Here is a 23,319-nt window from a genome sequence, read left to right as displayed (position 1 = left end):
TGGCGTTAAGTGTTGACGGTCCAAACAATTTGAACCCGCCAGAAGTGGCTTTTACAGCCCATTCCAAAATGTGAGAGAGCAGAGGTGAAAATGGACAAAACCACGCCCGGATAAACTAGAAGATAGTGAGAAAATAACTTTCAAATTAGAAGTCAGTTGATGTAGGTATGGGAAGTGCGGTGGAGGAAATTCGAAATTGAGGAGCAAGGTGCTAACTAAAGAAAAAAATCAAAAGCCAATTCAGTATAAAGATGAACTTTTAATGGAAGGTAGAGGCGTGAATTTGTTGCAGTCGTAGCGGGTAACGAATCCAGAATTACAGATAGTGGAAAATCAAGAATACCAACGAAACGCTAAAGCTAAAGCTAAATAGGATGCAAATGCCAAGCTAGAAGAAGTTGAGAATTTTCACCGAAAGCAAAGGTGTACAATTCTTAAGAATTCAAACTGGAAAATATCACAAATTCCCCAGCACCTGCATGCACCAAATCAGATTCTGCGTTTGCTACCTAATTTTATTTTAGTAACGCTGTTTTCGCAGTTGTGCATCCCCTTGTTCTGGTTAGAAAATTGGCACTTTCGATATAAACTAATGCATGCAAAAATGTTTTGTAAATATATAGTTCATTCGCTTAAGTAATGAGAGAAATGGCCATTTTTAGTGGGCGTTGAAAGCAGAGTGGTCTTCACAATGCGCACAGGCAAGTGAGTGCGCTGCTCAACGCGGCAGGCATCTTCTGCTCCGTTTTCACTCATTTTTTACTTCTTGGTAAACTTTGTGAGGTGTGTTCAAGGAGCCATTTAAAGGGACTAGAGTTTGTAAAGAAAAGCGGTGGTTAAAAAAGTGCGCATGTTGATCGGGAAGTGGGCTATTTTTGTGTCGATAGTAACGCTGCCTTTGATTCCGCGCGCGGCACTAGTTGCAAAGGGTGCAGAAAATGAGGGCGACTTTAGGGCGTTGTGTGGTTTAATTAATTTGGCGAGCAACTCCGAAGACCACGCGGCACTTCTTGCGCGAGTCGAAGACACAGCAGCAAACATTGGAGCTATAAGCTTGGCCATAGAGTATCAGAGTTTTTCTGATTTGGATAGAGCAACTAAAGATTGGGAAGAAATAGCGGACGACAGAAAACACTCTCACGAAACAAATGAGGGGCACCGAAAATTTTGGACAGGAGCAAGGAGCAACCTTGGGGTCCTGAAAAGGACAAATATGCGGTATGGACCGGGAGTGCCTTGAGTAAAGAAGATAAGAGAAAGGTAGCAAATGCCGCAGAACGTGCCGAGGAATGCATGAAAGAGAATGATGGATTATGGAGAATATTGAAGGAGACATCAATAGAAAAAAAAATCTGATAGAGGCACTCTATGGGTCCGGACAACAAAATGGGGAGGTAATGAGGGGAACATACGGTCGAGAGCATGTGTGTGGCAAAGGAACATTTACAGCGAGTTGGGCTGGCTTGGCATTGAGTATTGACTTATTGTGTCTATGTGGTGCATCGGGAAGTGCCGTTGAAAGCGACCAGGGTTGCTGCGCGCAATGCGAAACGGGGGGCAATAGCGACACGTGGATTCCCAGCCAAGGGGGAGAAAAGCAATGGAGAGCGCTCAAACACCAATGCGAGAAAATTGGCAGTAATGCCAAGCTTTCGACGAAAAGTCTTTCGGACGCAATGAATCTGCTTCTCAAGCTCCTCCTGGTCCCGACAGCGGAATGTTGATGGTGCTAGGCAAGTTTGAGGGTAATTTGGCCACAGGTTGTACTGGAATCATCAAAACCGGGGAGGGAAGGTGTGTGCAATACTGCGCGAGCAACCTCAAGCGAAATAACCCGACCCTACCGTGGCTGGAGAAAATGAAGGCGGCAGCCGATGCTATAGACCAACTAAGCGCCATCGACGCGAGGTTAAGTGAGTTAGAAGACGAAATAATGGCCTTAAACGCGAAACACATAAAAATCAGACCCGGCAGGGAGGGTGGCAGCCCTTAATCAGGAAGCAGAGGTGCGGAGGGTAGAAATAAATGGCCGGGCTCACCCAGACTCGAACAAAGCAACGGTAATAGAGAAGGCATATCGAAGCCTGTCGATGTTGCCGCGGTCAGAAGCGAGGATGAAGGAGACGGGGGCGACAGTTCCCCTTTACTTGAATGCAACGATTACAAGCGGGAGCAAACATGTGCCGGCCTAAAAGCGGAAATGGGATGTGAGTGGAATGGAGATGCATCCGTGGCCGCGACGCGAAGACGAGCTATCCGAAGCCGTGTGAACAACCTCCAAACGCCACTGGCGTTATTTTTACTGTTATGAGCCATAGCAGCAGATAGCAAATCTTGATACAAATAATGGCTAAACTTGTGGCGCCTACGTGCCTTTTTTTTTTTTTTACAAAACCGTAAATGTAACCCCAACAAGCAATGTATTGTCTCCCCTTATTTAATCGAGCAGTTTTGTTTTGAGTTATTCCAAACCTCTTTCCCGGTGCCTTCGCATTGCCAATTGGAGGAGCGGCCGCAGCAGGTAGGCGTTTCCGCCCACATATTTTTCAGGCGTGAAACATGGCGTGTAATGAAACCGTTTTGTGTTGGGCGCGTGCATCCGGTATAAACCGTGGATTCCCCCATCAGCCACAGTTTTCTCTGGCGCTTGTGTGATCGTGTGCATCCCAAGTTCCAACACTGTTCATTCACCTAGTTGTTTCCGCGTCAGTACAGTGTATGCGATTAAGCATTCGCAAAAAATGTAAACCGAACAACTATCCACATCCCTAACAGTATGAAACGATCGGCAAACTAAAACGAAGCGGATGTCGAAGGTTGCACCTGCTTTCCGACCTTCTTTGCCTCTTTTTTAGCGAGGAGGTTCTTGTGATGTGTCATGTCAGGGGAAGCGGACAAACCTGGTAGTGAGCTAGTGGGGCACCGAGTCTGTTTCTTTAGGAAACCGCGCGACGTGGCACCGACTTTCGATCAGTCATCGCGGACGGAGGCGATGGAACAAAGTGGAAAACTGAAGAAACAACACACAATCATCGGCACGCAAGAGCAACTGTTAAAGCCTCATCGTCGGGAAACAAGAAACTGAGACACCCAAGGCTGCGGAAAAAACGACCGACCTCTGGCGTCTTATCTACCTCAGGATAAGTCGATGTTGACGCATTTAAAGCATATCACTTGAGCAAACATGTACACTCACAGAATCCCGTGAGTGTACATGTTTGGGCCAATTACTTCTCTGGGGAAAGTAAAATCTAGTGGGACCAAAGCCACAAGAACAGGTGTTGGCACCCTTTGCTTGCCGGGCGAGTTCTCAATATTGGCTAAAAGACACTCAGGTTAGGCAACTGACTGGACATTAGAGATGTGGATGATCTGGGTATGTTATGCAGTCGCGGGATGTTGGATGGGGTTTCTTCTTCCCACTGTTTACATACATCTGAAGATGTGCCTTCACCGATAGAACGAGAAAAGAAGTCACACCCGAACACCGAAGATTTACCCGAAGAAGCCATTGGCACGGCTAAACGGCGAGCGACAACCGTACTACGGCGCACGTCATGCCCACATCGGAGCCACAACATTCGTACCGCGCCGTCGCGTTATCGATCCCTTCACTTTCTATGGAGAACCTAACGGGGTACGAGATGTCAGTATCACAATCCCCGAACGCTGTCACGCACTACGAAGGGAGACCACTACAACTCACGTTGGTGTTTTACGGAAGCTCAAATAATGCAAAGGGCGAAATTTAGATGGTTAATGTCCCGAAGACGAGATTAAGCACACGGGCGGAAAGAAGACGGCACAAGGGCGCTTTGACTCTCGGGGAAAATGGTGGTATTAAAGCAGAGCAAAAGAAGAAAAATTAGAGAAATCATTTGCAAGTTATGGAGCGACACCGCTGCTTCACAAGGTCTCCAGGCTCGTTGTGACAAAGAAAACAATGTCCCACCAGCTGCACCGGATGGAGTGGTGTCGCTTTGTCGATGATCAGCTGTAACCGCGTTCGAAGCTTTCAGGTATCAGAGGGACAAGAAAAGAAGTTCCAACAAACTTAAGTATTCATATACAAATGTTTCACGGACATGTGAGTCCACAAGAAATGAATGCTGGTACACATGCGCTCCGTCTCACTCAAAGCAGTCAGACAAAATAAAAGCGACGAATATTACCCACCGAGGGTCCAATGCGAAGCAAATGCCGCTGCAGGTACGCTTATGGCAAGCGTACACGGATAGCTTGGCAGGTTAGCTCGCTTGTCTCTCTCCGGTGGGGCCTTAAACTATAAATTTGTTACCAATTACAACATGAGTGCGAGGGGCACTATGTACGGGTTGCGGCTGTGAATCGCACGTTGCAACTTGGGCCACGGAGAATCGTGCAGTGCGCTATAGATTCCTGGCTGCCTTGAAACCCCTTAGATCGCGCACCACCGACTTCACAACAGTGTGGCGGGAGTTCTTCCCTTCCTGAGAGCTGCGCGCTAAGTAGGAATGCAGGGTTTCAAGGTACCCAATGGTTTCGATGAGTATCCCGTACTCAGCCGTCGCTGTTCGGGGTTTCTGTGTAGGCGTCGGCGCAGACTGCACATCCGAAAACTGGTAAAGCATATCAAGGCACTCTCGTTCAACTTCTATAACCTTTCTTTCGACCGCAGCGTCGCCTCCACACATGGCAAGCTGCCGTCACGAGTCCTAATATGCCTTAGACAAGTAAAGTGCATGGGCAGCGCTATGCAGCATGTCAAACAGTTTCCACTCAGAAAACAATACAAGTTCCTTCGTTTTAAAGGTAATGAAGTTAACCGATGCCTACAATGCTCACTTAACAATGAAAAAAAAAAACATCGCAAAAAATTTATCAAACTTCTGTGCACCACAACGGACCCCTACCATTTCCGGTACAAATTATATTTGTTACCGATGAGGCCATAACGGAATGAGAGAGCTAGGAATGCACAACTCTCCTGCAAAGGACGCGCAAACCGGTGCATCGCACAGAAAGACCACAAAGTGGATGGCACACCTGGAAAGTTAAAATGGCAGGGCCGTGCATCCAAGGACATCATCATAAGCGCATCTGCTTGCAGACGTCCGGTAACTTTCGGGAAAACAGCAGTTATTGGATAGGTCCCGTAATCAACAGCTCTTTGAATCCTACAGAAAAGTAAGGTAATGAGGTGTTCCCTCGCAGCCGTCCGCAAACCATTGGGGGCTGTGGAGACACGATCCAGCTCATCCACCCCGCGTCTGATAAATTGTGTCATCGCCAGCGCGTGCGCGAGTGACACGGCGGATAGGAACATTTTTTTTCTTACAACAGGCCCCTCTTAAAGTATCCTGAAGGCGAAAGTGCAAGGCACAGTGCCGTAAATGTGATCCCTCTTTAACCCCGGGTACCACAAAGCCGAAAAAACTGTCCACCACGATGTGTCCCGTGCAGCGACGCACAATGCGGGCTTCAACGTTTAGGCGGCGTGGGCGCTCCGTAATAATATACCACAGCAAAGCGAATGCAGTCACGAAAACACCACCTGTCCGCTGCCAAGGACCCCACGGAAACTAGAAAGCTAAGACCATTTCAGATGCGTAACGCACCCTTCACATTCCCACCACGGTTCGTTAATGCTTCTACAGCTTTTAGCTCCAGAGCGGATTCGGAATAACATACACCTGTGATTGTTTCTCGGTTATAAAGGGAAACAGTTGCCGCACCTTCCGCTGTGTTGCCACTCCAACATTTTGTAAGGCTGCTCGCGCACGAAATCACTAGGCGGTGGGGCTCAAATTATTCGCAGCTCGCAACAGCAAAACTGTGCGTTATCCATATGAGGTCCACTGGACGAGGCGAAATGCTACTTTCAGGGAGTGCTTCCTTTAATTGATCACAGACCTCTTCTCTTACGTGGTGAAAGACGATAACTTTGCCCCATATCAGATCTACCTCATGGGACCTGAAGTGTCCAGCACAGTGACATCCTCTCATGTCAATTGCCACCAGTCTTGTATAGTTCACCTTCTCCGTGTGTACCGTTCTGACCATGACATCTTCGTTAAACATCGCCGGCTCGTAAAACGTATTGAAATTCCAGAAAAAGTAGTGTGTGTTAACCAGGCGTTCCAGGGGGGCTTATAGCTCACTACTGCCTGTGCAACATCTCTCGGTAGCGTGCTGCAGTAACCCGCAATAAATGAAACAGGTTTATCTTCAAACATTCCACCACTGGCTTCACTGCACTTTCCCATATTTAAACCTTTCCGTGGCATCATCCGTAAATTAGAAAGGTGGTGTGTCACCCTAATGAAAGCGTCATCATCACCTTTCATTATGTACGGTGTGGGGATGAAGAATTCTAACGAAAATTTGGACCACAAATATGTTTTATTACTCATAATCACCTCCACTTTCCGCCCCCAACTCGAATAATCACCGATCTGCTTCGTCGTCTCTGGGTACACATCACGTGTTGGCAGTACAATAGTGCCCTGAAAACTTAATGCCTCCAACTTCGAGAAGTTTGAGAACCTGTAATCATTTTGTTGGTGAGGGGAGAGTAAATATAAGGGAAGGAAGTCTCCAATGAAATCATTTCTCTCTGCGGCCACACCACTATATTTCCAACACGTCTCTCTCGCTGTAGAAACCTACGCCTGTACCGTTCCGCATTATCTACAGACTGTATACCGGCAACAACAAAGTAATTCCTCTATTTCCACATATTTGCCGTTGCGTTTGGCACAAACTTTAGATACTCGTCTTCACCAACCGCCGTTAAATTTTTCTCCCCACCCTTAAACCAGACGCGACCCATAACACCGTAACGATTTAAACACGTCACCAACAATAGCATCGAAACTACGAGCAAAATCTCCAACCTTTCACCGCCACATTTCCCCCTCCTCCTCATATTTCTATTTACTAAATTAGTTGGTGACGGTGTGCTGTGACGACGGGAAGTTTTGCACAAACACAACACGCACTGCATTAAGACATATGGTCGCAATGCACTCAAAATATTACAGGATGGTAACATTCCCTCTGCTACACAATGTTTACTTTATCGTAGAACCACAGCTCAGGGCACTCTCCTTCTCTCGCCTGTATTTTACTCGCCGTTGCCTTTCAGTAATTCAGTTTCCCACGCCACCAGCGTCCTTACCCTCACACCAGTAACATCTTTTATCCAAAGTCTGCCTGCTTGTATCACCACTTCATTACAATGCCCCAACTCAATTTTCTTTGTTAAACAAGTTTTGAACTCTTTCACCCTCAGGACGGCACCAAGTCCCATTTTTCGACCGGGGATTTTTTTCTAACGTCCCCCCCCCCAAAAAAAAAACAACAACAACAACAACAATAATATTATGAAAGTCTTCAATTTACCATCCTGTCGGCACCCATGCGTGCAAATGGAAGAAGGGGGAAAAAGAGAGAACCTGGCGCTTGCATATGCGCACATTTTCCGTGCTGGATTGACCACATTCCCGCCTTAAGCTGCTTCCTCCGTGCTGGTATTTACGCTTAACACCACGTCCATACGTGCCTTTCTTTCCTTTACCGTTGATGCTGCTGCCGCAACCGAAAAGACCCAATTGTTTTGTTAAACTTCTCTGCAACTGGTCAGCGGCATAAGCTCACACGGACACTTGGAAGGCTTACCAGATGGTGGCAAAACCGTCTGCCAGTAACGGTGAGAATGTGCAATTCCTCGCCCGTACCATAATGTGGTGCTTTTCAGGGACACACGTCACTCCCATTATGTTGTCAACAGCAGTTATCTCTGTACTGAGTCACCCTTCACAGTTCGTCCCCGCTAATCTGAACATGTTTGTGACAACAATCGCGACTTAACACGTCCCCGCATTGGACCAGCGTTTTGGTGAAAGGCGATGCAACTCGTATTACACATTCTTAACTTTCCCTCTTCCTGAGTTGGACTCACGTGTTGGTGTTGTGTGCTACGTGGCTTAAAAGGGGGTAACGTGAAGGGTGAGAGAAGCAAACAAACAAACATAACATAACAACAAATCAAATCCAACATGATACATTCATTCAGCAACTGCGGCGCCAGCGCTGCAGCATATATTTCATCTTCTCACACACAAAACTAACCACCCTTTACGCTCTTCACAAAATGCGCGGAGAGGTTGCAACAGGGTAAAGTGAGGGGTAAATACACGTAAACGGCTGGCTGTGTGCAACATGCCGCACGATGGTTTCCCTATATGCATACTCCATTCCCGTTAGCTAAAGGTATCAGAGTTCATGCACGTTTCCGTAAAGCGGGGAAAGGATTTGTGATGACTGCGAAAAAGCGTAAAGCGGTACCGTTAGCCAACATGCATTTGGTATTAATAACCTGAGGTCCTCAATGATGGTGACAAGTTTCGCTAAGACCACTCCGCTGCCGCTCCATCGCGGCAAAACACAACAAATGGCCGGGGGAAAAAAAAACAAAAAGTAAAACTCATAACTGGCCATTTGGAACCCCCAAACGTTACGCCTCCTCTTCGGATGGCGCTGTGGGAAGCATGGTTAATTCCTCAGTCATTGCCGGATCAAACACAACTGGATAAAATGGGCCCTGAATCATGGCATCCGCCTGGAATTTAGTCGTATGTGGAAGAAGCGGCCCATTTTGGACCGCGTATGTTTTCTCACCCATGTAATGAATAAAGCAGCAACGCACAGAATCCAATGAGCGATTACCATGCGTTGCGAAGAGCGTCAGTGGGTGAATGAGAAGAGCTTCACCACGACGAAGATCCACCGTAACGGGTGGTGTGTCCATGAGCATTTCACCCTCTTCTTCATTAATGATTTCCCATATTGTGTTCAGTTGGTGCGCTTCATCTTTTGTTGGGTCGTATGAGACGGGTGGAAGTAAACCGCCCTCCCTCCAGCGGTGACTACCAGGCACAAGGCAGGGAGCCCCACGATCTTTGTTCATTGTGTCGAGCGCAATCATGACAGTGACGTGGTTGACCGGTTTTGTATGTTGCCAACGCGCATAATTTTGCTGCCAAGGAACACATGGCCCCGTTCTCGCCGCCTTCATAAAAACCTCATCGTACCACAATCGAACGAGCGAGTTGTTGAGGATCTGTGAAGCAGCTACGGTAATAGTGGGAAGGTAAATGAGGTCATGCATTCCCCACGCTGCACGCCACTGACCCTGGCAAAAAAATAATGGCCCTCCAGTTAAATCCGCTAGGGAAGTCGCATACAATCTCTCCGTCTTGGGGTGGTGCTCCACATTGTTGGCCAACTCGTTCACCTCGTCCGCCAGTTTATCAATCTGCTGATGATCGAGCACCGGTATTGGCATTTTCACATAACCAAACTGATGGAAGCTGTTTACAACATCAGGGGAGATTACAAACTGTCCGAACTCATCCACATCAGGAAGCGTGCCGTAAAGACATCCGAGGGCGCCATTGACATCTTTCAGGTCTTCTGGCAACTGACCTCGCAAGAACTTAAGTACATAAGACTTGCAACGATGTGACGCTGTCAGCGCTGTTATCTGTGAGCATGGGCTGAAAAAAGGAAGACGAAGGCGATTAGTAAAACAACCGAGTTTGCGACCGGATCGCATTCTTCGCCTACTAGTTTGTGTACTCACAACGAACCTGCTCACTAAAGGGAAAAAGAGGGAAATGAAAGAGCAAACTTAGCAACACGCAAATCATCGCCTTCAAAAGTTCAAAAAACAACAACAACAACAAAAGAGTGGATAAAAAGAACAAAGAGGTGGAGTTCATGGCGTTGGCCGCTACCACTTATAGCGTCCAGTGGCGCCTGTGATGGGAGGCAAAAAAGATGGGACAACAGTGAAGGTTCTCGCAACACTTCTGCTCAACTTCATAAGCCTTCTGCCCTCCTTTTTAATTATTTGGGTAACATCTCCCTCTGTTATACGACCATCTCTGGATTAACCGACCGCGATGTTAAAGGTTCACTTCAATTACAATTCAACGCCACAGCGAATAAAAAAAGCCGAGCACTAGCCAACGAGAGAAACATAAACATATAAATATATATATACAAAAGTGGCAAAATGAGGACGTATTACCTCATTACAAACCTTTGCCTATCTTTTGCAACTTCCCCTTCTCGTCGTTACTTTTATGACGTTGAGTCTTTCCACCACTCTCTTTGATATCTTTCTTGGCTGCTTTTTTGGTCTTTTCACCCCGCTGAATGATGCGGTCGTCCTTTTGTTTTATGTATCCACCGGAACGCGGGACCCTGTACGGATTGGCAGATGCCTTCATGGCAGCCGTCGGAGCGACATCTCTTTTACGCCTCTCAAGACATTTCTTTCTCTCAATTTCCTGCTTTTCTAATCGGCGAAGACGAGCCTTTTTGATGTCAAATGTATTAAAGTTCGTAGCAGGTCGAATAACTTTAATACCCTGCAAGTACGCAACAGCGGGTTCAATGAGATTAGCTTCCGGGCGAAGTGCGTTTCTCCACCACCTCAACTCAACGGCGTCATCAGCTTCTATGGAGTGAAGCAGTGCCTGAGGATCGTTCCTATGTTTGTCAATAAGGGAAACATTCTTAACAATGATATTAGTCCCTTTGATGAGTTTTTCGTCGCGACGAGATGCCGCTTTGTTTTTCATCCCCACTAGCCGACTAGGCGGAAATATATATATATAATATAATATAAAAACAAAGAGAAGCAAACATATATACGAGCCAACAATAAAAAAAAAGAATTATGCGCGCATACAGACCGATAAAAGGGAAAAGGATAACGGAAGGGGTTGCTAAACGAATAAGCTGAGTGAAGAGGGGAGATAAGTGAGAGTGTAAAAGCCCATTCTTTCTCATGTTCGAGTGGCGTTGAAGAAACAGGAAAAACAACAACAACAGAGAATGAGGTGAGGGACTAATAACATAGCAGCAAAGCAGAAGGAAACAAAGAGAAGTACAAGGCATAATATTTTCAACACACTCGAAAGGTAAACATACAAGAGAGGTTTTGATGCTTTTACCTTTTTACTATTTGTTTCCACTAAGAGAATATCTGAATTCCCTTTACTTGACTCACGCACTACTCGCAGGTCTGCGGTCTCCTATCCTTTGCGCAATCCATGACATAGCCTCCCGAAGAGAATCACCTTTTGATGCACTGCATCCCATCAGTGTCCAAGTTCGATCATTTACGGCAGCCAACCCCAATGATTCGATGAGATCGGCGGGACTCACCGCTCCTTCCATATCTTGTTTGTTAGCCAGCACCAAAAGCACCGCCTGGCGGAGTTGTGGTTCATTGGCTAATATTTTATGGAGAACACTTCGCGCCGCAGGAAAGCGGGAGGGGTCAGCGGCATCCACCACAAATATTACGGCATCCGTTTGATCGTAGTAAAGGCGCCAGGAGTCACGCAGCTGCTCTTGACCCCCAAGGTCCCAGCAAGAAACTTCGATTTTGTTATTATTAGATCCATGCGAAATGCTCAGCTGCTCGACGTTCCCTCCAAGTGTCGGTTGTGTCGCTATACTGTGTCCAAGTTGCAGGTGGTACAAAATTGATGTTTTGCCCGCATTGTTGAGTCCAAGGATGAGCAATTTGTAGTGCCGATTGGGGTTGAAAACCGACCAAAGGCCACTAATAAGTTGTCCCATAACGTGCGAATGGGCAAATTGGCTACGGGTACGTATCTAAAGACTAAGCCCCTAACCTCAAACATACACATGCATACACACACACACACACACAAAGGCAGCGACAAACGGGGAAAGAAAGAAGAAAATATAACAAGATCGAAACTGTGCAAGTGCACATACCATGGTATACAATCGCATGCGCTTAAAACAATTATCAAAGGAGACCAACCAGTACAGCAACACTTTAACAAGCGCAAGTTCTGTACAACACCAAAACAACCACCACACACACCGCCACCGCATTAACAGGGACGCGTACACATCCGAAGAAACGAAGCACGTTCCCGCCTCGGTGGTGTTCTCACGAGTCCAGAGATGGAAGAAGGCACTTTTTCCAAAGTGGCTCGAACCGTCGTTCGTCTCCACCACTCCAAACTTTCACAATCGCTAGTGAGAGATAACCTTGGGTTGGGTGCACCTCGCGTACCTCACATTCAACCACTGCACCAACTACAACATCGGGTAGACTGTGGAGAACCACATGTGCGAACTGCAATTCTGTAATATAGATATCCGAAACGTAAAGATACTCGTGATGTCGCTGCTTCCACCTTCCTGCCCATGGAACAGTTCGGTGCACGCCACCATCAGGTTGTGATGGTGAGTCGTGACTGCATTCGACGACGAAGCGCGCATACTCGGGTGCACACTTTACACTTCGTGTGTCACCAACAAGACAAATAAAGCGGTGATGGGGACTTTTCGTAAGGATGTTTTGTTTAATGTGTTTCAACAACCAGTAGCGTTGACTGCTTTCCTGCAAAATACTTGACTGCTCCTGCTTACTACTGATCATTGAACAAAGTGTGGCCATAGTATGCTCCGCTATTGGTTGCTCAATCAGCACAGGGGACCTCTTTTGTGCAGAATGTAACACACCGCCTCCACTACTGCAGTGCGAAGTGCGCCAGAGCCATACCTTCAATTGATGATGCACCAACATATCTGCATAGCGCCTCAATGGACTAGTGCTGTGCGTATAGTTATGTGTGTCGAGACCTGCGTGGTAAATGGGCGTGTGGAAGTAGACGGCTCGTGTGACTCCGCTCAACTGCCGAATGGATCGTTGCATCGCCTCCGCGAAAAAAACGTACTGCGGATCGAGAGATTGGACAGATACTACGCCCTGCGGCTCTCTGTACGACTTCGCTGCAACATGGTCTAAAGACAACTCTCGCGTGCCGCGAAATGGTATAGAAAGATGATTTTCCTGCGCCACACGAGAGCAAACCTCATTTGCGGCGATCATCATCTCCGCAACGGCCAGTCGAGCGTCCCTAGTGCCGATGATTTGGTCCTCCACCGAAAGTACCTGTGCCCCAGCGCCCACTTTGATGAGCGGCTCAGGCAAGTCTGCATGGATGAAACGGTCTCCCGCTCGCAACTGCCTGGTTTCATATCGCTTCTGTGCAGCTCTGTAGATGCGACGTAAGATGCTTTCATCCTCCACAGTCATCCACGAGGGACGGCATGATGATGTGCCTCCTGAGGCTACCATACCTTTCTTTCCCTCTTCGCGTTTAGCAGGAGAAGCCTGAGTGCTTTCTCTTTCGGTGTGATGATGCTGATTTCCCACCTGTGCCTCCTCATCATACAGAGCTTGTACCTCGTCGTACGTGATGCGGCGAAGTTTATGGAGCCAACCGACACCAACGCTATAGTTTTTCAGTTCTCCAGTTACCTCATCAATCTGAAACCGAATATCAAACGTGCGGCAAGGCCTGTCCTCACGTAGGGTTGCAGCATCAACTATCGGCTTCGGTAACATGAAAAAAACACCTTCCGGAAGGTATGTTGTCGTTGTCAGTAGCCTTGCGGTGAGTTGCTCCAGTGGACTATCGAACGGGCAGTAGACGGTAGCATCGGAAACGTACACCACAAAGCACTCCTCACCTGTCACGGGATCTTTATACACTCCTATCGCGTCATCAACCTCCGACGTGCTCGCAGAATCGATTGCATATGCCGGGTTGTGAGTGACAACACGAAGAATGTCGAATGGGTCGCTACCGTCGCGCTCCATGTCGTCCCTGAGGTGTGCCCGCATATGTGCAAGCGCGCTTGGAGGGTATTGCAGCTCTCCCGCGAACGCCACACGCCGAAGGTTGTCGCCCGGTTTAGCGTACCCTATTGCCAGCAGCAACTCTTCCATATCTATCGGGCTTTCAACACGTTGTGGGGAACCACGAATGCACGAAAGCACATGACTCAGTTCAGTCAATGCCTCAATCAACATGACCCCCTCACCCGTAGCGTAGCGTGCGAGTAATCGAAGAATTCTCCCTTCGCTCACCGCATCAAGCGGTTGAGCCGGAAGTGACCACACCTCACTCAGTGAGCGCTGGAGGTGAAGCAGTTCCTTGTCAAGAGAAGCATCCTCACCGGAATTCCCCGCAGCAGAGGAACCAACAGTAGTCAAGGATTGGGGGTTGTAGCGCTGCAGCAAGGAGCCGAGGATAAATTTGCGAGCCCATTCGGTATTCAGGTAAGAACCAGAAAACTGCACGAGCTTTGCGACGCGCCGAGGGGTCATCACCGGGGCGTCTTCTAACCGCCATTTTGGTACAATGAAGGAAAACAAGGTGGGAAAGGTGTAGGCGCACAACGTCGCTCGGTGAAAAAGAGCAAATGGGTAAGTAAGCCCTTAAAAAGTTAAGCATGTTCCACAAATACATTACAGTTGATGTACCGTTCATACCTTGGGCAGTGATAATGATAGGCAGCAATGGCATTGACAAAAAACGAGCGGCAAGGTACAACTTACCCTGACCATCCCCCTCTTTTCTCTCACACCCCATTTTCTTCGTTACTTCATTCCTCTCCGCTTGCTCAGTGTGTGTGTACGTCGGCATCCTGTTGGTTAGCACCCAGTTGACGCATATTGCGGAAATATGCCGCCTTCTGCCGCAGCATCACTAACTCGTCATGGGTGTATTGCCCCTCCATTGCATCATCAAGGAGGCCAAGGGTCGGGTTATGTGTGAAGGCTGACTGCAGCTGTTTCAGACGACTGAGGAAGTGCGCCGCTACACCTCGCGCTCTTTCTGCTTGCCGTATATATTCAGGTGACAACTGACATAACAAATCGTGGCGCTTTTGCTCAACACGCTCAATCCAGTCACCAAGTTGGTAGTACCGACGGACGAGATAAGCGTCATACACCGTCTTCACAGTAGGGTGAAGATTCGCGTAGACACGATCAAGCTCTTCGGCTATCTTCTCCCGGTCTTTTTTTATGCCCGCAATCATTTGGTGGAAATGCGGGTGAAGTGGATCTTCGTGTAGTCTCTGCAGCTGATCAGCAGGTTTCCCGTAGTACTCATAACAACTCCGCAGACACTCACTCAGCAGGTTGTGACTAAAATTGAGGTGGTTGTTGGGATGCTCGTTGGTTGGCGGGTATTGCATATGTTGCCTCAGGTAAGTATCACTGTAACCGTCCCATTGTTCAACGTTCAACCACTGCTGCTGGTCGCCTTTTGTGCGTGGAAGCGAATCGATGCCGTCTGGCTGTACTATGTGAGGATTATGCAGATAACGATGAAACTGGTCGCTCGCCTGCAGCCGGCACGCCACACAAAGTGGATTGTACCAGAGTGGCGAGGATGGTGTTGCGAGGGCGCTGCCCCTCCGGACGCACGGCTGTTGCGCTTTCGTAGCGGCACCTGCAACCCACGTCTTGGTTTGTGTCGCGAGCATAAGGCAAAACAACCGGACACAAATACTATTAATGTACTACACCTTTGTCCTTTTCACCTTCCTCTTCCGTCGCCGTTTCTGGTGCCTAACTGGTACAACCGACGCTCTCCTTCCACGGTTCCACCCTATTTCTTTCACCACCATCACGTTTGAGAAGGGGTAACGACGCGCATTTGGAAGTAATCAAAACGAAAAGAACGGGGGACACAATGGTTTTAAAACAATTACGTGGGCACACAGTGCATCAATAACATAAGGTTAGCACGCTACGACACCCCTTACCATGTGGTAATGCGCAATTTTCGACATGGGTCTCCTTCTAACTGGCTTCGTCCTTCAACACCTGTGTGTTTTCCTTCAACCGTTCTGCGGTAAACATTGTGTCACATACCCACCAGATGTACCGCATGTCAACACACATCACAACACTCCTATCATTGCGCAACTACCCGACTCCCGCACCACTCAAAACTGCAGAATGTACGTATCTTTGGTTGATACTCATATACGTGAACCCGCCGCTAGTCGCCATTCTTCCACTACAAAAGATTAAGTGTTCCCCTACTTGCTCTGCCCTCCACTATGATTTCGGAAAAATTGTCAATGTGTGCTCTCTGCCGCATTGTGACGTGGGGCGTTTGGCCGACGGAAGAAAACTTCACGATGGCCCATCTCCTTTGATTGCTTCCCGTCATGAAATTGCGAATAAATGTCGTTGAAAGGAGTGTAGTACTTCATTGACTGAGGATTTTCAGTTGTTCCGGCGCTCTCCCACATTTGTTGCAGTAAATCGTCCCATACCGCACGACCAATGTTCCATGCGGCTTGGTCTGAGCGGGGTCGGCGCCACTCACCGTATTCGCCCACCATGCGCAGAACGGGTTTGCGGCTGCCGAGGGGAGCATCCCATGCGTTGCTGAAGGCGAATATGCTGTCGCCATCCATTTTGAAGCGCTGCGCCCGAAATATACCGTGGCCCTGCGAAATCGTCATGCTCTCCACAACATTCTGGTGAACGCGCATCCGAGCCTCACGTGTGTGGCTCTTTATCCAGTGTGGAAGGAAGAATCCTTTGAACTTAATACCACGTGCAATGACGTCCATATTGGCGATCTGAAGCGGCTTTCCCCCTGTATTGCCATATGTAACACAAACACCATTGTCACCGAGAAGATTAACTAAACTGGAAGCGAAGTTACCACAGGTGTGGTTGAGTAAAAGCTTTGGTGGCGGCACGTCAGAAAGAAGCCGACGCATGTAGTTAGTTCGCACGTAATTGTACGGCACGACGGCAAATGCTCCCCTCATTTTGAAGAAAGCTAAAAGATGTGCATGCTCCGTGCGTCCCAATTGCATTGTCTGGAACAATTTTGCACCACGGGCACGGATGTAACCCTGACAAATTTGAGCGATAGAGGACGAGGCGCCTGTCTGAAGTACTACGTCGTTTGGTTGCAGACTCACGAAACTATTCGTTAAATGGTACGCCGTATGGAAAAGCGAGAGCGAAGCAAGGTATTCAATATCAACATCTGCGCGATTTGGCACGACGTCCAAATTTTCAACATCCGTCACAACATGTGTGGCCCATGTGCCCACCGTTGGATTATTAACCCATACAAGGTCGCCTTCCTGAAGCAGCAGTGAGGCCCCTTTACCAACTTCTTCAACAACTCCAACACCCTCAACACCCGCAACCTGCGGAAATGCGGTGGGTCGAAGCGGCCCACAGTACCCGCCGATCATGGCCCGGTCGTGTCGGTGGACGGGGGCCGCCAACATCTTTACCACTGCTTGAGAACCGCTCCTATCAAAAGGGATTCGGTAGCGCTCGTACTGCAAAACCCGCTCAGGTGCCCCTTGTTTGTGGTAGCGCCAACCAGTGGCAGCAACGCTCCGCAGAGCAGTCAACCCCAGGAAGGTGGCAGAGCGTCGCATCTTCCCGATCCCAGTATCTAAACTTACTAAAACTACTTTCTGTACTTTCTTTGTTCCCCTCCCGTGTCGTATCCTCACAAAGTGTACTACTGCTAATGTGCCTCAGACACGAGGGCACTATGGGATACGCCTGCCTATTTTAAGGTGCAAGTACCGGTGTTGTCTCTCCTGGAGCACTTACAAAGGGAGATTAATTCCTGTCAGAGCTGAAAGTAAAATTGAAACAAATCGGTAATGGAAGCAGGCCAACCATCGAGCCACATAAGGAGAATGCACTAAAACATAAGCCTCATGTGCGTACACCATCTTGACATAACCACCACGCAGGGGGGCGTGGACCCGTGCTTCTACCGCAAGGGAGTAAAGTGTAAAACAAAACAAAAGTGTTCACACAAACGCCCTCCCCCTTGCAAACTTTGTACATAAATAAATGCTCTTCACACACCTACACAGCAGACTCTCTGTCTGCGCCATTCATATGCCGGCAATACGACCACAGAAGCGCCCCTTTGCCACATTGAAATAGTAAAAGCTCCTGGACGTGATAGGAACAGCATGAGACAAACAGGATAAAATAGGTGAAGCAAAGTAGGGGTCCAACGCAGCCAACGCCCTACTACTGAGCTAAACTCCTCTTTCACTGCTTCGGTGCGAACTCCCCGTCTCTTTTGCTTCCTGTTCACGGGCGGCTTGCCGAACATTAGCAAACCCCTGAAGTGACGCGCGATGCGAACCCCCTTCCCCGGAAGGTTTAGGGAATACAAAGGCAGAATTCGCGGAGGTCCGCCTCGGTGGTGGTGGTCCCCGCTTAGTGGTGCTGCCACTGGCCCCTGACGGTTTTCTTTCACTGAGCGTAACCGCATCAACATTAATTGGTGGGAAGGTACTGCTCGCATCTCCGCCCGTAACGGTATGCCCGCCGGAGTGAGAGGCCCCAGCAGGTTTTTCTTTCCACATACTCTCTAGCATACCAACTAGTGCACTCGTTGTGGCAGCAGTATCCAAATTGTCGTCTAAATCAGCTACATTCCCACTAGAGATGAAGCCAGCACTCCTCGGTGAGGTGTCCTCCAAAGCAGTGGGCGACAAAGCGGTCAGCCCCACTTTCGCACCCCCTAGATGCTGACTTTGTCCAGTAGCTGTGGCATCTTCACCGTTGGTTTCTTCCTTCGCCACTTGTTCCAAAACAGAAATTTCGAGGGAGGGCTGGTGATCACTCGACATATCGGCGTTTGACGACGATGTCTGCCGTCTCCCCTCCGGATCTGAAATACCCACAACACGCTCCTTAAGTCCCTTGCGACGCATCTGCTGTGCGTGTTGATCCCTCGCCCGCTCTTCAGCAAGCTTCTCCGTTAGCTGTTTGTTCTGCCGGCGTAACTCCTCAACAGTATCTTCAGCCTCTCGAACCTGTCGCAGTAGAGCGGCACGACTTTGCTCTAACCTTTTAATGTCCTCCTCCTCGGTCTTAACTTCTATGATACACCCAAGCTGCTTTTCCTTTTTCTTTACCGCCTCAAGAAAATCAGCTTCCAGTGCCCTCTCTTCACTCAGAGTAAGAAGTGCCTTTGGGAAATTAAGGGTGGAGATCATCTCCAGAAAAGCAATCTCTGCGTGGTAGGTCTCGAAACGGTACGCGACACGGATGTCGGATAGGTGTGTGTGTGACGCGTCGTTGCTTCTGCTACTTGAAAGAAAAAACAGATCCCCTAGTCGCTCACGTTTAAAGGCAGCATCAAAACCTGAAAGAAGTACACTGTTGCGGGCAATCTCACACATATCATTGGGTGAAAGCTTCCACACCTTTGAGGCAATGGAGTACTCCTCTAGTAGTGGCTCCTGGGTGTGATGGAACATAAGTGGGCTGTCCGTGCCGAGGGAAACATTAAGACCGCGACGAAAGAACGTCGGAAACGGGTTGTCCAGGTACCCGAGCACCTTCGTGTTGTTGCTCAGCGGGCTTACCGTTACCCCAATGCGGGCGAGGTAAAAAAGATACTGCAGTGGGGTATCATCAGCGAGAGTAACGCCATAATTAATAGCGTTGGCAAGTAAAAACCCACCGATGAGGTGTTCCACAGGGCCTGTTTCTCCACAGCTTGGTCGAAATGTAAACGTCGAGAACTTCCGGCGTCGACGAAACTCGTTCAGTGAGTAAATATTTGCCCACACATGATACATGTAGTAGTTGTATGGAGGCTCTTCCTCGGTCGTCCACTCATGAGGCGGTTTCGTTGCATTGTTGAGCGGTATGTCGTGTCTTCGTTCGTCTTCAACGCAATCGAAGCCAGAGATGTGGTTAAGGAAGTGGAACAAGCGGGGATCTTTGCTTGGATGGAGTGAAACAGTCCATAGTGGTTTGAATATGTTTTCGATGTACTCAGTAAAACTTTGGACCTTTCCACACTCGCGCAGATAACCGTAAATGCGCGGGATCTGCACCATCCATCGGTTGTGTACTGATGCCATACCATGTGTGTCGAACCAATCAGAGAGCAACCCCCATTCATTGGGGCTCGCGCCATAAATCGGTAGCCTGTTTTCGGTGAAGGTGAAACGGTCATGCTCGAAGTTCTCAAAGGTTAGCTTTGTCAACTCAGCGAAGTAGCGTCCCTTCATTTGGTTGTCTGTGTTCAGCAGTAGTGTACACAAGACATCACGGCCGCCAGGTGTATATTGTGCGCTCCCAACACCAAGTGTTGTGTCGACTTGCACATTGAGGTCATCTACAGTTAGTGTGCTCGGAGAAATATTTAACTCCTGTAGCAGTTGCCGCAACGTTTGCGGTTCTTTTCCCTCTTGGTGGGCCACAATGTCATCACCATTATTATTAGCCTTGGAAACGATGAAGTTCAGCAGCTGCCGAGCAGTCATACCGGACTCCATACGAACGTTATTGTCCACTTTTGTTGCTTGATAGAAGTCACGATTCTGAGAGGCCTTGCTGGCCGTTGTCCCCGCTTCAAGACTGCGGTTAACCGCAAGGTGTAACATAAACTTGCGCTCAAGCAAATTCAATCGCCGCGTCGCGAAGTTGCGTACGTGCGCATTCTCTAGCATGGCGCGCAGTTCCTGCACATGTTGACGGAAGTCGTCAAAGTGAAACATATCTTTTGGGAGACGGGGAATCTGATGAACCTCGTGTGGCACAACAACACCTTCGACGGTTTTGAACATCCACTCGTCCTCATCAAATGTATCATCACGGCGGAATGCATGTTCAATATCGTCCGATCGCAGCACTCTCCCATCTACATCACGTATGTTGTGCTGCCGAACATACTGCGAGCGCAGCTGTAACGCACGATGCAACAGAGTCACAACCAGCGTATCAGAAGGATCACGTTCGAGGGGGCCTAAGAAGACAACGCGAGGAAAGTCCGTATGTGGATCGCGAGCGAGGAACGGCATTTGACTTGACTGCATCATTGTAACGGCTTGTTGTAAAGTTACGCCGCTTGGCTCAACTTCGGTCGAATCCCCAGCATGGCTCCCAGAAGCCATGAGAGGGGGAGGGGTGGACAGCAGTGTCGGGAGAGGAAACGCCCCTCGCTTTCCCCTCGTATTTCGCACCGCGGCCTGATGAATAATGTTCAATTCCGTTTGCCACAGTTCCTGTCGCAACACAAGACGGCACGTCGGAACTTTGCTAAACTCTAGCATGTTCCCCTGAATGCCTTCCTGAAGGAATGAATCCCCCAACCACAGTGCCTTAACATCGGCGGGAAATGACGACACAATCACGGAGTTTAACGCTATCTCACATGCATCAGTGCCAGATAGCTGAAACAGTTTGCTCGCAGTGCCGTATTCCTCGATGAGAGGTTCTTTAGAATGGTGAAACAACAAAGGTTGGTTGGTCGTCAGTGTCACGAGCAACCCGCGGCGAAAGAAAACAGGAAAGGGGTTCTGCATATACGGGAGCCCCATCCCATTGTTACACAGTGGCATCATGACCAGTCCGATCTTTCCGGCACCATAAAGATACTGCAGCACAGGATTATGCTCTAGGAGAACACCGTTAACAAGGCTGTCGCACAGTAGGTAAGAATAAACCAATACATCTATTTGACCGTCACGATTCCCGGCGAAGGCACGTAGCTGCAAAGTATTGAGGCCCTTGCGACGGCGCAAAGCGTTGAGGGAACAAAGATTTGCCCATACATGGTAAGCGAAGTAGAGATCGCAAACATTCTCACTCCATGGCACCTCAACGGGTCGCCTCAGCTTGCGCTCGAAAGTGGAGTTGCGCTCCTCTTCATCGGACACAATCACAAACCCACCAAGGTTCTGGAGCAGCGCCACAATAGAAGCGTTCTTCGGGTCTTCGGGAGCGAGTGTTGCTGTAAACAGTGGTAGGAAAATATTTTCCAAGTGTTGCTGGTGGTTCTCAAGTGCATCCTTTGTTGAATCGCTTCGTATCCGCCTCCGGGGTAAGGCAACGAACCAGCGGTTATGCCACATTCGTAGCAGATTATGCTCCTGTGCCCACGCGGCCAGCTGCTCCCAATCTTCGGCAGAAGTACCACATAGTTCAACTATACATTCAGTTGCCTGTGGGTTTCGCATTCGTTGCTCATTCTCGGACAGTGTGGGTTTCACAATTTCTGCAAAGTATTTCCCCTTATTCAAAGTATTGTGTGTGAGGAAGAGTTGCAATAGCTCCGCGCAGTTGCGTCCAGTGCGGTTCAGTTCAAGATCAAGCGGATCGTAATGGTAACGTTGCTTTTCATTTGGTGGTGACAACCCCAGACCCTCGATAGTTAGCTGCTCAACCTCCGTAAATCCGAGCTGATCGCATGTTGTACTCAGTGTGTGCACCTCAGTTTTATCCGCCGAATACCGCACCTCATCCGATCCACAATACTCCACCTTGTCCTGGATGTATTCACGCAGCAACTCCGAATTCACCATGCAACTCAGATACACGCTATTATCAACTTTTGTACAATCGGAAAATACACCAACATCGTGGCGGTGGTGGTCAGGGTTCTCAACGTTGCTGCTGCACAATTTGTACAGGTTATACTTCTCTTCCAGCACTTGTAGACGCTGCGAACACGCCCGGCGGCAATCTGGATGCTGCATCGTGGCACACAACTCTATCACGTCGTCGTAGAACTGCTCCCATGGTAAAACTTCGGTCTTTTGGTCCGTGAACTGGGCGACACCAGTTTCAAAGGAGAAAACAACCGGAGGCACCAAGCGCCCTGTTCCCTCCTTCTGTCCCTTATCCACTGATTTGTACTTCTCTCGTGTGGTTACCGCCCGGAGGAGATATTGGCTAGCGGCTTGCATTTCAATGCCGCCGGAGTCACCATCCAGTTGTACGGCATATAAATTGTGCTTCACCGCGAGTCGCGCTAAGTTGTGGGTGTTTCCCTTTCGGGATGTGTGTTGACTACCAGAGTGAACTGAAAGTGGCGCCACGACGCTGGCAGCGCCTGACATCAGCGCCTGCGCCCGTGAGGCGAAGGGAGCACCTTTACTTGAGCTCGGGACTTGATGGCTGCCACAACTCCTCACACTGGGGGCATCGGGTGCCACCGTCTGTAACAAAGTTCCACCACTGCCTTCTGCAAACTCACTTCCGCAAAAAGTCGTTTCCGAGACTTCATGTTGTTTGGTCTCTTCCTCGCACTGAGAAGACGCTGGGGGGTCAGAGGTACTTCCCCGGTTAGAGACCTGCTGCTCCATGTTCCTCCAAAATGGTTTTTACCTCCTATAAACAGCCCCTTTCTGCTCAGACGGGTGTAAACTGCCGTAAAATATTAATAAAAGGAAGACACAAAGTCGATCAAATGAAACACACACACACACACACACAGAAGAGGAACACGTACAGCTCCCTTCAACAAACGGAGAAAAAAATAAAGAAAGAGATACAGAGAAGCACACAGTCCATGAGAGAGAGAAGTAAGTTTTAGTGCTGTTTACACCCAGTCAATCGTGCACTGTAAACCGGCTGCGCGCGATCCCGCCCCTCCCCCCCCCAAAAAA

The 23,319-nt window shown here is 48.7% G+C and overlaps 10 protein-coding genes and 2 pseudogenes across 10 annotated transcripts, besides 2 other annotated features; 1 reads left to right on the top strand and 11 right to left on the bottom strand.

Moving 5' to 3' along the window:
* The first annotated feature begins 850 nt into the window (after positions 1 to 850).
* TbgDal_IX3970 lies at positions 851 to 2,308 on the top strand (annotated as a pseudogene).
* Positions 851 to 2,308: a sequence feature.
* Positions 2,309 to 4,888: 2,580 nt separating this feature from the next.
* Positions 4,889 to 5,305, bottom strand: TbgDal_IX3960 (hypothetical protein, unlikely; the record flags this gene model as incomplete). The annotated part of the gene is made up of 1 exon (XM_011778288.1): positions 4,889 to 5,305. One exon carries the CDS (start codon positions 5,303 to 5,305, stop codon positions 4,889 to 4,891), a length of 417 nt encoding a protein of 138 aa, XP_011776590.1.
* Positions 5,306 to 6,011: 706 nt separating this feature from the next.
* TbgDal_IX3950 lies at positions 6,012 to 6,985 on the bottom strand (annotated as a pseudogene).
* Positions 6,012 to 6,985: a sequence feature.
* Positions 6,986 to 8,497: 1,512 nt separating this feature from the next.
* On the bottom strand, positions 8,498 to 9,598 carry TbgDal_IX3940 (hypothetical protein, conserved; the record flags this gene model as incomplete). Its single annotated transcript, XM_011778287.1, has 1 exon — positions 8,498 to 9,598. One exon carries the CDS (start codon positions 9,596 to 9,598, stop codon positions 8,498 to 8,500), a length of 1,101 nt encoding a protein of 366 aa, XP_011776589.1.
* A 481-nt stretch (positions 9,599 to 10,079) lies between these two features.
* TbgDal_IX3930 (hypothetical protein, conserved) lies at positions 10,080 to 10,631 on the bottom strand (the record flags this gene model as incomplete). The annotated part of the gene is made up of 1 exon (XM_011778286.1): positions 10,080 to 10,631. One exon carries the CDS (start codon positions 10,629 to 10,631, stop codon positions 10,080 to 10,082), a length of 552 nt encoding a protein of 183 aa, XP_011776588.1.
* A 13-nt stretch (positions 10,632 to 10,644) lies between these two features.
* Positions 10,645 to 10,950, bottom strand: TbgDal_IX3920 (hypothetical protein, unlikely; the record flags this gene model as incomplete). Its single annotated transcript, XM_011778285.1, has 1 exon — positions 10,645 to 10,950. The coding sequence occupies one exon, from the start codon at positions 10,948 to 10,950 to the stop codon at positions 10,645 to 10,647; it is 306 nt and encodes a 101-aa protein (XP_011776587.1).
* A 108-nt stretch (positions 10,951 to 11,058) lies between these two features.
* On the bottom strand, positions 11,059 to 11,640 carry TbgDal_IX3910 (ADP-ribosylation factor, putative; the record flags this gene model as incomplete). The annotated part of the gene is made up of 1 exon (XM_011778284.1): positions 11,059 to 11,640. One exon carries the CDS (start codon positions 11,638 to 11,640, stop codon positions 11,059 to 11,061), a length of 582 nt encoding a protein of 193 aa, XP_011776586.1.
* Positions 11,641 to 11,697: 57 nt separating this feature from the next.
* On the bottom strand, positions 11,698 to 11,925 carry TbgDal_IX3900 (hypothetical protein, unlikely; the record flags this gene model as incomplete). The annotated part of the gene is made up of 1 exon (XM_011778283.1): positions 11,698 to 11,925. One exon carries the CDS (start codon positions 11,923 to 11,925, stop codon positions 11,698 to 11,700), a length of 228 nt encoding a protein of 75 aa, XP_011776585.1.
* A 58-nt stretch (positions 11,926 to 11,983) lies between these two features.
* On the bottom strand, positions 11,984 to 14,215 carry TbgDal_IX3890 (mitochondrial exoribonuclease DSS-1; the record flags this gene model as incomplete). Its single annotated transcript, XM_011778282.1, has 1 exon — positions 11,984 to 14,215. One exon carries the CDS (start codon positions 14,213 to 14,215, stop codon positions 11,984 to 11,986), a length of 2,232 nt encoding a protein of 743 aa, XP_011776584.1.
* Positions 14,216 to 14,511: 296 nt separating this feature from the next.
* On the bottom strand, positions 14,512 to 15,381 carry TbgDal_IX3880 (hypothetical protein, conserved; the record flags this gene model as incomplete). The annotated part of the gene is made up of 1 exon (XM_011778281.1): positions 14,512 to 15,381. One exon carries the CDS (start codon positions 15,379 to 15,381, stop codon positions 14,512 to 14,514), a length of 870 nt encoding a protein of 289 aa, XP_011776583.1.
* A 600-nt stretch (positions 15,382 to 15,981) lies between these two features.
* On the bottom strand, positions 15,982 to 17,319 carry TbgDal_IX3870 (oxidoreductase, putative; the record flags this gene model as incomplete). Its single annotated transcript, XM_011778280.1, has 1 exon — positions 15,982 to 17,319. The coding sequence occupies one exon, from the start codon at positions 17,317 to 17,319 to the stop codon at positions 15,982 to 15,984; it is 1,338 nt and encodes a 445-aa protein (XP_011776582.1).
* A 624-nt stretch (positions 17,320 to 17,943) lies between these two features.
* Positions 17,944 to 23,016, bottom strand: TbgDal_IX3860 (AMP deaminase, putative; the record flags this gene model as incomplete). The annotated part of the gene is made up of 1 exon (XM_011778279.1): positions 17,944 to 23,016. One exon carries the CDS (start codon positions 23,014 to 23,016, stop codon positions 17,944 to 17,946), a length of 5,073 nt encoding a protein of 1,690 aa, XP_011776581.1.
* Between the last annotated feature and the right edge of the window lie 303 nt (positions 23,017 to 23,319).

This window comes from Trypanosoma brucei, chromosome 9, assembly GCF_000210295.1.
Source record: "Trypanosoma brucei gambiense DAL972 chromosome 9, complete sequence".
NCBI lineage: Eukaryota > Euglenozoa > Kinetoplastea > Trypanosomatida > Trypanosomatidae > Trypanosoma > Trypanosoma brucei.
This window is presented reverse-complemented; position numbering and strand designations above follow the sequence as displayed.